Below are 13,484 nucleotides of genomic sequence, written 5' to 3'. Positions count from 1 at the left end.
ATTTGCTAGGGACCATCATAGAAAGGCATTTCAAGGCTGGCTGTTGCTTGTGAAAGCAACCACCACAGATGAACTAAATGAATAAGCCAAAATCTTCTGAAAAATGAGTCTGTGTGGCTGCTCTCACACGCAACAACCCAGCCACGAAATGCCTTTCTGCGATGGTCCCTAGCAAATCCCAATACTCCTATTCTCGCACGCTTATTCCCTCCTTTGAATTCTGGGAGTCATCTCAACTACCAAGGCCTCTGCCAAACCTCCCTTGCCTCAACATTCTTCCACGTAGAATTTCGAGACATGATCGATATGTAGCTAGCTCTTCTAGTCATGGACTTAGAAGAGGCCAGGGTCATAGTCATGGTTGTAGTCGATGCTATCAATATTATCATCCACAATGTAACTAACCATTATTTTGGACCTGCATTTGGGATCTATAATGCTCAAATTGGGCAAGATAGTCCTCAACACAATCCATTTATTACACCACATGTTTCTGTTTATCATAGACAATACTATATGTTGTGCAGATGTGACAGTGATACAATACCCTAAAGGACTAATACGCGCTGCGGACACACAGGGTTGAGATGGGCGTGCAGGGAGCAGCGTTCCCTTACCGGGGTATCTGGAGCAGCACCCCGGAATGAAATTTTAATTTTTAGTTTTACCTTAAAGGGTATTTCAGTAATTTTTTTGATGTAGTGGCATTGATACATATAAGTCACATATTAGGACTCTTCTCCGGACCTAGGCACACTACCGAACCACATAAATCTTGTGTTCTTGCTTTGTGTGATTGTCTTTCTCGCATTTTTTTTCTTGACGTTTGCTGCACATCTTGTTTGATCCTATTTGAGAAGGTAGTTCTCAGTTTTTATCAATCCTCATCCTCCCGAGGTTCACGACTTACTACTATGTTGGGCGTCAGAGCCATTTTTTTTAATTGTTTATTTCGCTTCAATGCCATGGTGCCATCCATATTCTCCTATGGCTCTTACACATCACAAGAAGACGTTTCTAATATCATACCATCCAATGCTTCATCAGGTGATTCAATGTGGTTCCATCTAACTATATGTCTGATGACTCAAGTTATTTATCTTCCTTAAGTTCATCTAGAATTATCATGGGTGGCGTTTCTTCTTCTTATCACCCCTTTCAGTGTTGTGGCTCCACTTCTATTTATTCTTTATCAAGACAGTTGCATATTTTTATATTTATCTAATCTATGATATTTAGAATAAATTTATTATATGTATCACGAATTACTTCTAAATTATGTTGTTCCTATATTTTTAATCCATCATTTCTGCTTAGGCCTAAGACTACGAACATGGAAGTTCCTTATTCGTTGAGGGAACATTTATCTTCTATTTGCATCATCAACATTGTCCATTTCATAGAGGCAGGTCTTCTATGTTCATGTTGCTTAGATGATGTATAGGCATATCATTGGAGAAGGTCTTTCTATGCCATTTCACTTTGGCACAACAAAATACTCATAGATCAAAGCCTTCCACACTACGGCTATGTGATTATCCTGCTTCCATCATCGATCCTTCTTCGGTAGTTACCTTTCCCTCTACAAGCACTACCCAGATTATCCTGTGCTTCGGACGCAGTAGTGTATCTTCTAAGTTCATGTTCACTCATTTACTAGCAAGAAAATGTCTCTTAATTAGCATAAGTGATACAAATGCTGCTCCTCACCACCACTCCAAGTTTTAATCTCACACCACATTTCATTTGAAGAATCTAAATTTTATGATTCTGTTAACACCGGGCGTGAATTAAACAGGAAGACTGCTCTGTAATGGACTTGCATATTATATGTTTTGGCTTTTGTAAAAATCAAGAGAATGTTTGATTATAGTAATTAAAGAGGAATCCAAGATGGTTCAGAGACGATTAGTGATAATAAGGTTTTGGGCCAAAAACACCTTACCATTTGTGTTCACGTTAGAGGGGGTATGGTAATGGGTTAATTAACAATGTATACCTTGGCCCGGTGTAGTCCCAATGGGGCAAAAACAAGAGTCCGTAATGGGTGGACTTTAGGATTTCATGTATTATTATGTATAAATGATTGATCCCTACTCTCACACACAATGTTCCTGATTTTCCCGTGCTGATACTCCCCATTGGAATCAACATAAGGTGACTCTGAAAGTGAAGAGAGTAGAAGACTACACTAAACTGTTCTTCGTTTTGCAACAAAGTGGTATCATCTTGGGATCGAACGTTGCGTTTCTGCTAACGATCAAAAGCCATGGACGGGGGTATTTATGCCTAATCACTTCTTGCATTTAATTTGTTCAGTCACATGCTTATGGTTTGATCACACAATCTTCCTTTTACATACTAGATCTAGTTCATGTTCATTAAACATTGGTGGTGTTAGGTATCCATTTGAGAGGCTTCACTAAACAAAGCAAAGGAAAAATACTACCCTACTCACTAAAACAGTGAAGACAGCTAAGTCATCTGCATTTTTTTAGTGATAAGTAGATTAAAACTTGGAAGAAATTACACATTTGAGGCTGTCACAAAGCCATAAGATAAAAACTGCTGATGGGTGCTACTAGGTGAACAAATTAAGGCATACACTCGGCAGCATGGTGGACAGGTATGTGAAAACTACGAATCACTCCAAAAGCTTAAGCTGTTGGAGATGCTGTTATAATATATCTTTTATTCTTTAACACTCCCCCTCACGTGTGGCCCCTCTTTTTAGGTTTGGCCTACACGTGGCACATGTGGATTGGACCCTCTTTTTGGGGTTTGGCCATTGCATTTGGATTTTCACTATCAAGGAGGATTGAACCGAGATGACCTTAGCTCTGATACCATGTGAAAACTACCAATCACTCCAAAACCTTAAGCTGTTAGAGAAGGTGTTATTAAATCTTTTATACTTTTAACAAGGTATAATGCCAAACAACTAGTCAAGCACTACAACTAGATATAATCCTAACTGGTAGACAAGATTTTCTTATCATGTTAGGAGGTTTGCTTGTGAGCGGTCGAAATGGGGAGGATAGAATTCAAATTAGCAACTCCACTTCATTTCAGAAAATCCAATTATTAGCCGTATTTGTTTAGTGATTTAAAGAAAAGGACAAAGCGGGTTGGTGGCAAAAGAAAACCATTCCCCATTTTTTTTTCATTTTGGATTCTCCTAGATGAAAAAAAAAGAAGCCAAAATTAAAAAAAAAGTGCAAAAAAGATGTTGAGAAGGGTTAAAGAAGGTACAATTAGCCACTTGGGGCATGGATGTGAGGCACAATTTTGGAAAGACAAGGAGGGAAGCTTAAATATTTTGACTAAGAGGCAAGGGTGGCATGATAATTTAGGTGGGCATGGCCTAGTTTGAGACACCCTTACCAAGTGCTACTTCCACAAGAAACAAAGAGTGGGGTGAATTAACTTTGAAGCATGAAAACAAAGAGAAAGAAGGAAACATGAATAGAAAGGAAGCAAAGAGGAGCATACGTACTCATCCACACCATCTCCAAACCTTGTCATCCATCTCAATAAATACAAAACCTGTGGGACCCACTCAACACAGATTTCTTAGACTCAACTTCCTTCACATCCTCTACATGGCCCACCACCTCATGCCATTTGTCAAATTCTCTCATATCATCCTTTATCATTAGCCACTAAAAATATTGGCAAAGAATACATTAAGAAAGAAGAAAGAAAAACCTCAATGAAATAGATGGTCAAGCTACACCAGAACAGAAAATATAAGTAAAGAACAAAACAAGAACATTAAGGAGACCTCCACCAAATAATAGATGGTCAAGCTACACCAAAACAAATAAGAGAAAGAACAAAAGAAAAACATTAAGGAGGAAGACGATGAAACAACTGAAAAGACACCCTGCTTAAATTTTGCTTTAACTTAAGCAATAATAACATTATATCAAATCACATGTTACACGTATCACGCGTTCACCGACCATAACATAGATGATATATTATATTTCTCCACACATAACATAGATATTATTTTGTATTGTATTGGGTATATGTTTTTTAAGGTAAGCAGAATTGAACCTATGATTGTTTAATTTTTTAGGGTACTGATATTGGCAGTACTATGTTTTGATAATTGCACTAACTCAGCTTGTTTATCTCTCCTTTTTGAGTTTTTATATGGTGTAAGTCCTTACGGTCACGTATTTTACGGACAACACTATAGGATGATCCAAACCGTCCATGTGATGGGCCAAAACGTAAATAGGTTGTGCCCAAAAAATCATTTTTATAGGATGATCGCAACCCTCCGATCTATAGAGGAACCACATAGTATGGAAACCTCTAGATATCGGAGATCTAGGATCATTATATGTAAATGATTTTTGGGGAACAACCTATTTAGGTCGTGTTCCATCGCATGGACTGTTTGGATCATCCTATAGTGTGGACCGTACAGTACTTTTTGAAAAATAAGGGACTATAAGGGCTTACACTATATAAAATTTCCTTCTTTTTAATTGGCTTTGTGAGCTTTCTGGAAAGTGTAGTTGCCCATTTTGAGGGGATTGTAGGAGTTTTAAATGCTTGAGATCTTCCAAAGATCTCCCAAAAGCATGTTTGGTTGCCATTTATAACTTTGACCACTAGACAACTTCTAGACATCATTATTACATTTTATCCTAGGTGGCGCATATGTCACCTCCACACCCCCCCCCCCCCCCCCCAAGATCTCAAGAAGTTCTTCTCTTATTATCTTTGCTCTCTTTCTCTCTCTGCCACGCTCCATTTTGGTAATGGCACCCGTACATCTTCCACTAATCTTCTCATGTATTGCCACGCAACCAAACACACCCTGTCAATCTTCCACTATATATATATATATATATATATATATATAGAGGAAAAGGATTGTACGCTCGACCGTACCTAAAGTTAGGTACGGTAGAGTGCCAAATCACATGGGTCCCCCATTTTTGGTGGGCATCTAAACCATTCATTTGCAAGGCCCCATCATAGATAGGATGCATACCAAAAATCAGCACCATTGAATCATCCTAACCCCTCCAAAACTGGAGGCCAAAATGGGCAGATTTGTGGACAAACACTGTCTGTCCATTTTGGCCTCCACAAATGGATGGGTTAGGATGATCCTATGGAGCTGATTTTTGGTATGCACCCTATCTATGATGGGGCCTTGCAAATGAATGGTTTAGATGCCCACCAAAAATGTGGGACCCATGTGATTTGGCACTCTACCGTACCTAACTTTAGGTACGGTCGAGCGTACAATCATATACCTCATATATATATATATATATATATATATGAGTCATTTTCAATGGCAGATTAGATATTTAGAGTAGATCTGCAAGGGTAATTTTGTCTTTTCACTATATGTGGAATGACCAGTACAACGGTCCACAGACGGTGCTTTCTTTTTAGCTTATTGACGACACGTGTTCAACTCGCAATCAAAGCTTTCGCCACGTAGCAGAGTCCGATCAACAGCACGTGAACTTTACTGAAAACAATCAACGGTGGAAAAGCGGTTGAATTTTTTAATAAACTGATAATGCAAAAGGGTTGATGGAAGTTTATTTTATTGTGATTAATACAGTTTGGAATGAAGCAAAGTAAGTGGGCCCCATTTGGATAACTGGATAAGGGATCCAAATGTAACGTGGCAGTTCTGAATTCTCAAGATTTGCCACGTGTATTTATGGAAAGGGATGGTGTGGGCCCATTTACCTTGAGCTGTCAATATCGGTGATGGTCTTTGCCTTTTTTTTTTTTGTTTCTTTTTGGGAGATAGTAAATTCGCACCCCCGATAAGATGATTCGCCCCACTTTTAACTTAAATTGGGGTAGACTTTTACTCTTTTTAACGTGTACCAGTGGCGCGAATCATCCTACTGTGTGTGCGAATTTATTATTACCCCTTTCTTTTTTGGCATTTGCTTTTTGTAAGAGTGGCAAACATTTTCTCCGCGTGATGACGTGGACATCTGGCACTGTGGCTAGTTTGGAGGTTGGGGTAATTGTTAGCTGATGTAAGTGCTCGCATTACCATTTTTTAATAATAGCACTCCACTCTTTTAATAAAGTGTGAGTGCCATTATAAAAGGAGGAGGTGGGATATCATTTCATTTAGAAGAGAGATTATCTTATGGGTGGCCGTAAAAACCCCATAATTTTCAATAAGTACGGTACGGACCCACTTCATAGGATGATCCAAACCGTCCATCTGTTGGGCTACAACAAAAATAGGTTGTGCCCCTACAATCATTTCCATAGGAAGACCCTAACCTTCCGATCTGAACCTTGGATTGGAGAGAATGGAAGAAAGGTTCAATGTAGACGAACCCAACTACTGTTAGGGTTAGACTTAGTCAATCTGAGCCGGGATGATCCTTTCACTTTGTTCATGAAAATTTTCTAAATGATTCATTAGCCGACCCCAACTAGTTTGAGACAAAGGCTTAGTTGAGTTGAGTTGATTTGTGTATCCTTACCCTCCGATCTATAGAGGGACTGCACATTATGAAAACTTTTATTGATTGGAGGGTTAGAATCATCTAATGGGGACGATTTTTTGGGGCATAACCTATTTTCGTTGTCGCCCAACAAATAGACGGTTTGGATCGTCCTATGGAGTAGGGCTGTAGCGTATTTTTTAAAAAAACTACGGGTTTATACAGCCACCCATCATATAATTTCTCCATTTCGAAAATGAGAAATGATATTTCCACATTCCCTTTTCCAGCATTTCCACTCCCTTTTGTTTGTGTTTCATTAGGCTCTGTTTGGATTGCTAGAAAAATATTTCTAATGGAAATTTTTTTGTGGGAAAATTTGTTCTTTCTATGATTTAGAGGGAAATAATATGATTCTGGTTAATTTAAAGAGATATTATCACTAATTGAAGTTCCCTCAAAGTAATAATTTGATATGGTGTATTAAACTTATCTTTTTACATGTATAAAAAGGTAGGAAATTTTAAAAAAAATTTCCTTTCCAAACTTTTCCAGAAAAATCCTGCAATCCAAACATGACTAGAAAAATTGTTGGGGAAAATAAGGACCTTATAAGAAGGTTTAATATTGTAAGAGCATGAAAAGTAGATTAGGCTTCAGGCTCACATTAGCAGGATCTGGACCCTTCATTTTGTAGGCCATATTACATGATCAAAAGTAAAAGTTTTCAATCAATTGCTTGTAATTGATGGGAAAGGAAATATAAGCAAAATTTCAAGTTAAAATACTTGGGTTGTTAAAATAATTCGATCATCATCTTCTATTGGTTACACAAAATCAAGGGGACCCACTGTTTCAAAGGTTGTGATTGATCGAAATTGGGCCCACCTATCTGTCATTCATTCCATAACTAGGTTTTAGAGTTTTTACATGGTGTCGGCAAGTAGATGCAAGCATAGAAACAAAATAGTGGGTTTTTCAAAGAAGCCTAATACTTGACTTTATTTGCAAAGTGAGTCTTCTAGTTTGACAATATGCAAATAGGGTCATCACTTTTTATCAAATCAGGTCTTCCCATCGATTTGTAGCCAAAATACTCATGATAGATTTTTTTTTTTTTTTTTACTCATTAAAAGACCAAAATGTCCTAGTGAAAAGGTTAAAACTAACATGATAAAAAATAAAGTGAAAAATACAGTTACACCCCTCAAGTTTCCGACATTTTCAACTATATTCCTGATTTTTAAAAGTCACCAACTACACCCCGTGAGGTTTTAATTTATATTAGGTAGACCCCCTTTTTTGAATAGGGGTGCAACTTGGGTCTGGCTCAACCCGTTCAACCCGATTTTGGCTCGGGTTGGGTTGGCATTTTCTCGGGTTGGGTTAGGGTTGAGGCCTTAGCAACCCGACCCAACCCGCACCCGACCTCCGCCTTCTAATTTTATCAAGATTTTCTCAGGATTATGTTTTTGTTTGTTGTATTTTTCTGTTTGGCCGTAGAAGATCCGATCCCAACCCAACTCAAACCAGAACCCAACCTGATCCAACCCGACCCGAGTTGCACCCCTACTTTTGAAATACTAACAATGCTAATGAAGACCCCATACCCCGCTCCAAAACCCATACCCGAATTCAAACACTACAAAAAACACAGTGGGCCCACATTGTTTGGATGATCCAAAGCATTTATTTGATGGGCCCTGACATAGATAGGGTGTGCTAAAAAAATCAGTTCCATAAGCTCATCTTAACCCTTCGATCTGTGGACGGACTGTCTACTGAGGTGGTTTACCTTATACAAATTGAAACCTCAAGGGGTGTAGTTGGTGACTTTTAAAAGTTTGGGTTAGAGTTGAAAATATCAGAAAGTTGAAGGGAGTAACTGTATTTTTCCCAAAAATTAAAAAAAAAACCCATGAGGCTTGATAATGTGTTGTGGTAGGGTGGGTCCCACCAACTCAATTTAGGCCCACTTCATAGCAATTCCCATATAAATTATATTCCCACCCCATTGATAAAACTTATAATTTATCGTCATGGGTATTTTGGCCTTATGAGTAAAAAAAATCTACCATGGGTATTTTGGTCAAATTGTTGGCATGACCTCATTTGAAAAACTCACTAAAACATGAAGACTCTATTTGCAAATTGTCAAACTAGAAGACTATCTTTGCAGATAAAGCAAAGTAGAAGACTGCTTTTGCAAAAACAACAAGAACCAACATGCCCCATATCAAAATTCGTAGTGGCACTCGCTACCATACTTCTCCCCACAAAAAAATACAATACGAGTTCCAACAAATGCCTTCTTTCTAATAAATACAAGTCTCTCTTTGTCTTTCTAGCTGATATTTACACCACCCTTTTTTTCGGTAAATCCACCCTTCCACTCACATGACTTTATCAAGATCTAGACCCCTTCATTTATCAGCGTTTCAGATAACCCCAATATTTTATCAATGGCTTGTAAAGGAGCAAAAATGATAGAAATTAAGAGCTTCAATATCATCCCTAGAATGGAAACTTAACAGACTAAGTTCTACTTTCTGAAAAGAAGCCATTCCTGAAAAAATCAAAGCAAAGATATTGGGAGAAAAGTAAAAGAATAGACACAAAACAGCTTTTAGGGGACTACATATCTGTTTAAGTGAAGATCAGTTACTATTTTCTCAGTGGGTTTATTGCATTTTGCCATAAAAAAGGCTATAAATGAAAGGGATGCATACCCAAAGTCTTTGATGACTACAGCCATTGAGACTAATGGTTTTAAAGACAAGGCTGTCCGGATTAAAGTTAGTGAGCAAATTCAGGGTCCCACTCAGTGACATAGTATGTGCAATCGAGGCCATTGATCTTAATAGACCATCATGAGGGTGACCCACATGCTGATGTGTTAAAGGGTTTGGTTGCCAATATTGCATTGAAATTCCCAGAGCCTACCCTAAATGTTTCATGGTTAATCATTGGATGTGTGTTGACCTGGCACCCTTGTCTCCTCCCTATGAAATCCAAGCCAAAACCCGGAAAAGTAGAATTTTGCTTGGATTTATAGGGAATGATGCTATCTTTTAAACTCTCTTCCCTCTTTCTCTTCTCTTCCTACATTGGTAATGACACCCCTGTCCACTACTCTACAGGTTTAATAGATTGACATCATATACTACTTAATTACCACTATTCTACAAGGTAAGTTCCAGGTAAATCCAATGCTTGTCACTACTTAACGCCGCTAATTTTGATCAAATCTTATCACATACAAAGAACACAATCTGGCTCAAGAAGTGTCTGTTAAGAAAGAGCCAAACCACTTTCTCTTTTTTAGCATTTTTTCTAACCATTAGGAAAGCAAATAACCACCTACTAAATTAGACGGTGGCAGGTAAAGACACCCTTAAAATTAGTGACAACACCAGTTTCAGTTTGTCCTATTAATAAAGGGTAAAAACAAATTTCATTCATCAAACTGAAATAGTGAAAAATGCCTTGTATTTACATAATATGTCAATAGCAATGTCTAATTAGATCAATGAAATGAGAGGGTATTTAGGTAATTTTGTCCCTTCCAGTGCTTATATATATCTTCGTCTTTAACCCCTTTCAACTTCCTCATCACAAATACTCTAAGATTCAGACCTCCCCTTATTTCTCTTCTTCTTATCTCATGGCTTCTGATGATACCATGTCCATCCATTCATCCATACATGAAGATGATGATTATTTGGATGATGATGGTCATCCACATCATAGCTACACCGTGTCTAGGCTATCCATGTGCAGTATGAACACCAATCATTCCTCATATGATGGTGATGGTGATGGTGATGGTGATGGTGATGATGATGATGATGATGAAGATGAACATGATATGATGATACCCATGTCATGTTTGTCGGTCGACGACGAAAAAGAGCGGAAAGAGGAGTTTTCCGGCAGCCGGAAAATGGGGTGGTTTTCTCTACCGACGACGCCAAGCCGGAGAATTGGAAGTGGGTTTGGTGGGGCCCACTTGGAGATGAAAGAGTATGGGAGTGAGAATGAAGGGAAAGGTTGTGATGGGTGGAGGAGATTGAAGGAGAGAAGGTTAGAGAAAGCTTGGGAGATTAGGAAATATAAGGCTTTGGATGATGAAAGTGAGAGTAATAAGAGCTTATGTATGGACATGGAGGAAGTTAAAGGGTGTATGGATCTTGGGTTTGAGTTGCAACACTTATGGACGGTTGAGATTCCAAGCAGGATGGGATCCACAATTGAGACCGATAGTGGGGGTAACTCTCCAATTGCCAATTGGAGAATCTCTAGCCCTGGTCAGTCTCCCTGTAATTCCTTGATTTTCTTAGGATTTCTTTCTTTCTTTCTACAATTTAGAGGGAAATGATATGATTATGGTTAATTTAGTGGGATATTATCATAAATTAGTTCCCTCTAAGTAATTATGTAAGAGGGTTGGTTCAAGACATCTTTTTGTGTGTATGTGTGTGTGTAAATAGGTAAGAAAATTTAGAAATATTTTTGCTTTTCAAACTTTTCCAGAAAATTCTTTGAATCCAAACAGGTTCTTAATTTCAGCAAATGAGAAATGATTTCCCTGAAATTTTAGACATTACTTGTGGATTTATTTGAAGACAAAGGCTTAGTTGAGTTGGGTTGAGTTGAGTTTTACTTGTGGATTTATTTCTAGGGTTTTTGAGATACAAGGGCTACATAGTCTATTAGGAAGACAACCCAAAACCTGTAATTCCTTGATTTTCTTTCAATCTTTCATACCAGTTTGGATTGCTAGAAAAATATGTCTGATGGATAAAAATTTCTTGGGAATATTTTTTCTTATTACAATTTAGAGGGAAATGATATGATTCTGGTTAATTTAGTGGGATATTATCATGAATTATCTCCCTCTACCTCTAAGTAATGATGGAATAGGGTTGGTTCTAAGTCATCTTTTATTATTGTGTCTAAAAAAGTAAGAAAATTTAGAGATATTTTTCCTTTCCAAACTTTTCCAGGAAATTCTTGGAATCCAAACAGGCTCTAAATGGGGGAAAATAGTCCTTTTTAAATGGAAGAATTCTCTATAAAGAAACATCTTCTTTTGGAGTGGCCTGCATTGATTGAGACCTTGCCTCTGAACACACATTTAACAAAAAAGATGGGTGGTTAGGATCATGGTTTCAAATTTCAGTTTCAGAATGCGTTTCGGTCCTCACCAAAACCGAAATTTCGGCCGAAATCCAACAAAATCAATTAAAATATTAAATAATGAACAAAATTGTGATTCCCGGTGTACTCGATTTCGATCTCGGTCGCTACCAAAACCCGAAATTTTGGTCGAAATTTAAAACCATGGTTAGGATTGTACCATCTTGGTAATCCAAGGGAGACCCACTTAACAGAGTATTGTTTTGTTAATGCAGGTGATGACCCGAGAGATGTTAAGGCGAGACTCAAAGTATGGGCACAAGCAGTGGCACTGGCCTCTACTTCTCGCTTTAATGGCTGACTGTTTTTATGTTACTTTTTTTTATACTTCAGTTTTGATTTTTTGTGGGTGGGTCTTTTCTTTCTAATTTTCATCTCTGTATATCCCCCTTTTTTTGTTGTTGTTGTTGTAAATGAGCTTCCTATGCTACCTTATTACTGTAAGTATTGTGATGGAAAATAGAGGATAACTAACTGGTGGAATGAAATTGGAATCTCATGCATGAACTTTGTATTTGATTTGGATGTCTTGTATTCTAGCATTGTACAAGACCCTAACAGATTAATGTGTGAGACAGACTGCCACATTAGCGAAATTTTATTTTATGTTTTTTCACTAAACCGAAATAGTGAAAATCTTGCCCCTTGGAAGTAGGCATTGCCGAACCACGAAATATCCTGTGTTTCTTGTGTGATTGTGTTCCTTGCTTCATTTCTTGATGTTTTTTGCCGCACATCGTGTTTGATCATGTTGAGAAGGTATTTTTCAGTTTCTTCTACCGATTTTTTTTTTTTTTTTGGCTAGTTATTGGAGTTTAGCTAGGACTGTCCACCGATCCAAGATTGGATCCGTTCCACTTGTTTCTTACTCGCGATCCATTCAAATCCCTTATCAGTTGGATTGGATTCATAGGGTCACTACCCATTTCAAATCAGACTGTCCATCGAAGTGTTCTAGTAGGTCCTATGTACATTGTGCACTGCTAAAATCCTCAAAAAAGAGTGTTCTAATAGGTTCTACTTACATTGGACACTACTAAAATTCTCAAAAAAGGGTGAGTAGTGAGTAACTCTGTCTTCACCTTCATGTTTGAGGGATCCAATCTCCTAGACTCTGTTCATTGGAGCTCGAAAGAAGGATCCACTTCTCATCTCCCACGACCCATCTATTAGATTTTTCTTATTCTTCATATTTTCGCGTATAAATCTCTAATTTGAAAGATCCATAGAGAATGTTTGGATTGTCAAAATCTGAAATCAGCATCTTATTTGAAATCTCTATAAACAGAATGAAATCTCATAATGAAAATTTAACTAGAAAAATCTAAAAAATATTTCATTTCAATCGGAGCGGAATAATAATACCACCTCTTGGAGTGGGAAACCGATTCTTTGCATTTTTTTTTTTCCCCCCATTAAATCCCCCTGGTGTAAAAAACGCAGTCCGAAGAACTTGAAATTATAATGATTTCCACCCATTTGATTAGTCAAGGCAGAATTGATTTAATAATTTTTTTCCAATACTCTCCTACTACCTTTCCTATCAGGCCCTGTTCGTTCTAGATTTTGAGAAGTGATTTATCATGATTTTGTAACAAATCTGAATAGTGTTATTAAATTAAAGGATATAGTAGACCCATAATAAACTGAAATAATCTCCACATCTAGACGTTAGTGTAATTCAAAAAATGATAGAAGATGTAGGGCCTGTTTGTATTCCAACAAAATCAGATTGGATTTTGTTGCAAATAAAATTATTTTACATTAATCCTATGTGACAGTAAGACCTCTAAATCTTTCTATTCTTTTTTGAGGTAAATAACACAG

At 37.6% G+C, this 13,484-nt stretch overlaps 1 protein-coding gene across 1 annotated transcript; it reads left to right on the top strand.

Moving 5' to 3' along the window:
* Positions 1-10,053: 10,053 nt before the first annotated feature.
* On the top strand, positions 10,054-12,176 carry LOC143856467 (uncharacterized). The gene is made up of 2 exons (XM_077366725.1): positions 10,054-10,765; positions 11,873-12,176. Exons 1-2 carry the CDS (start codon positions 10,123-10,125, stop codon positions 11,956-11,958), a joined length of 729 nt encoding a protein of 242 aa, XP_077222840.1. The 5' UTR covers positions 10,054-10,122; the 3' UTR covers positions 11,959-12,176.
* The last annotated feature ends 1,308 nt before the right edge of the window (positions 12,177-13,484 follow it).

This window comes from Tasmannia lanceolata, unplaced genomic scaffold (assembly GCF_043159265.1).
Source record: "Tasmannia lanceolata isolate RefF3 unplaced genomic scaffold, GAP_Taslan_0.1 ptg000002l, whole genome shotgun sequence".
Classification (NCBI taxonomy): Eukaryota; Viridiplantae; Streptophyta; class Magnoliopsida; order Canellales; family Winteraceae; genus Tasmannia; species Tasmannia lanceolata.
The sequence above is the reverse complement of the archived record's forward strand: the minus strand, read 5'-3'. Positions and strand labels throughout refer to the sequence as shown.

What these genes read in the sequence shown, in the direction of transcription:
- LOC143856467 (XM_077366725.1), top strand. Translation starts at nt 10,123, where the DNA reads ATGGCTTCTGATGATACCATGTCCATCCATTCATCCATACATGAAGAT. An exon ending in TTGGAGAATCTCTAGCCCTG is followed by an intron (nt 10,766 to 11,872) that starts GTCAGTCTCCCT and finishes TTGTTAATGCAG; the next exon opens with GTGATGACCCGAGAGATGTT.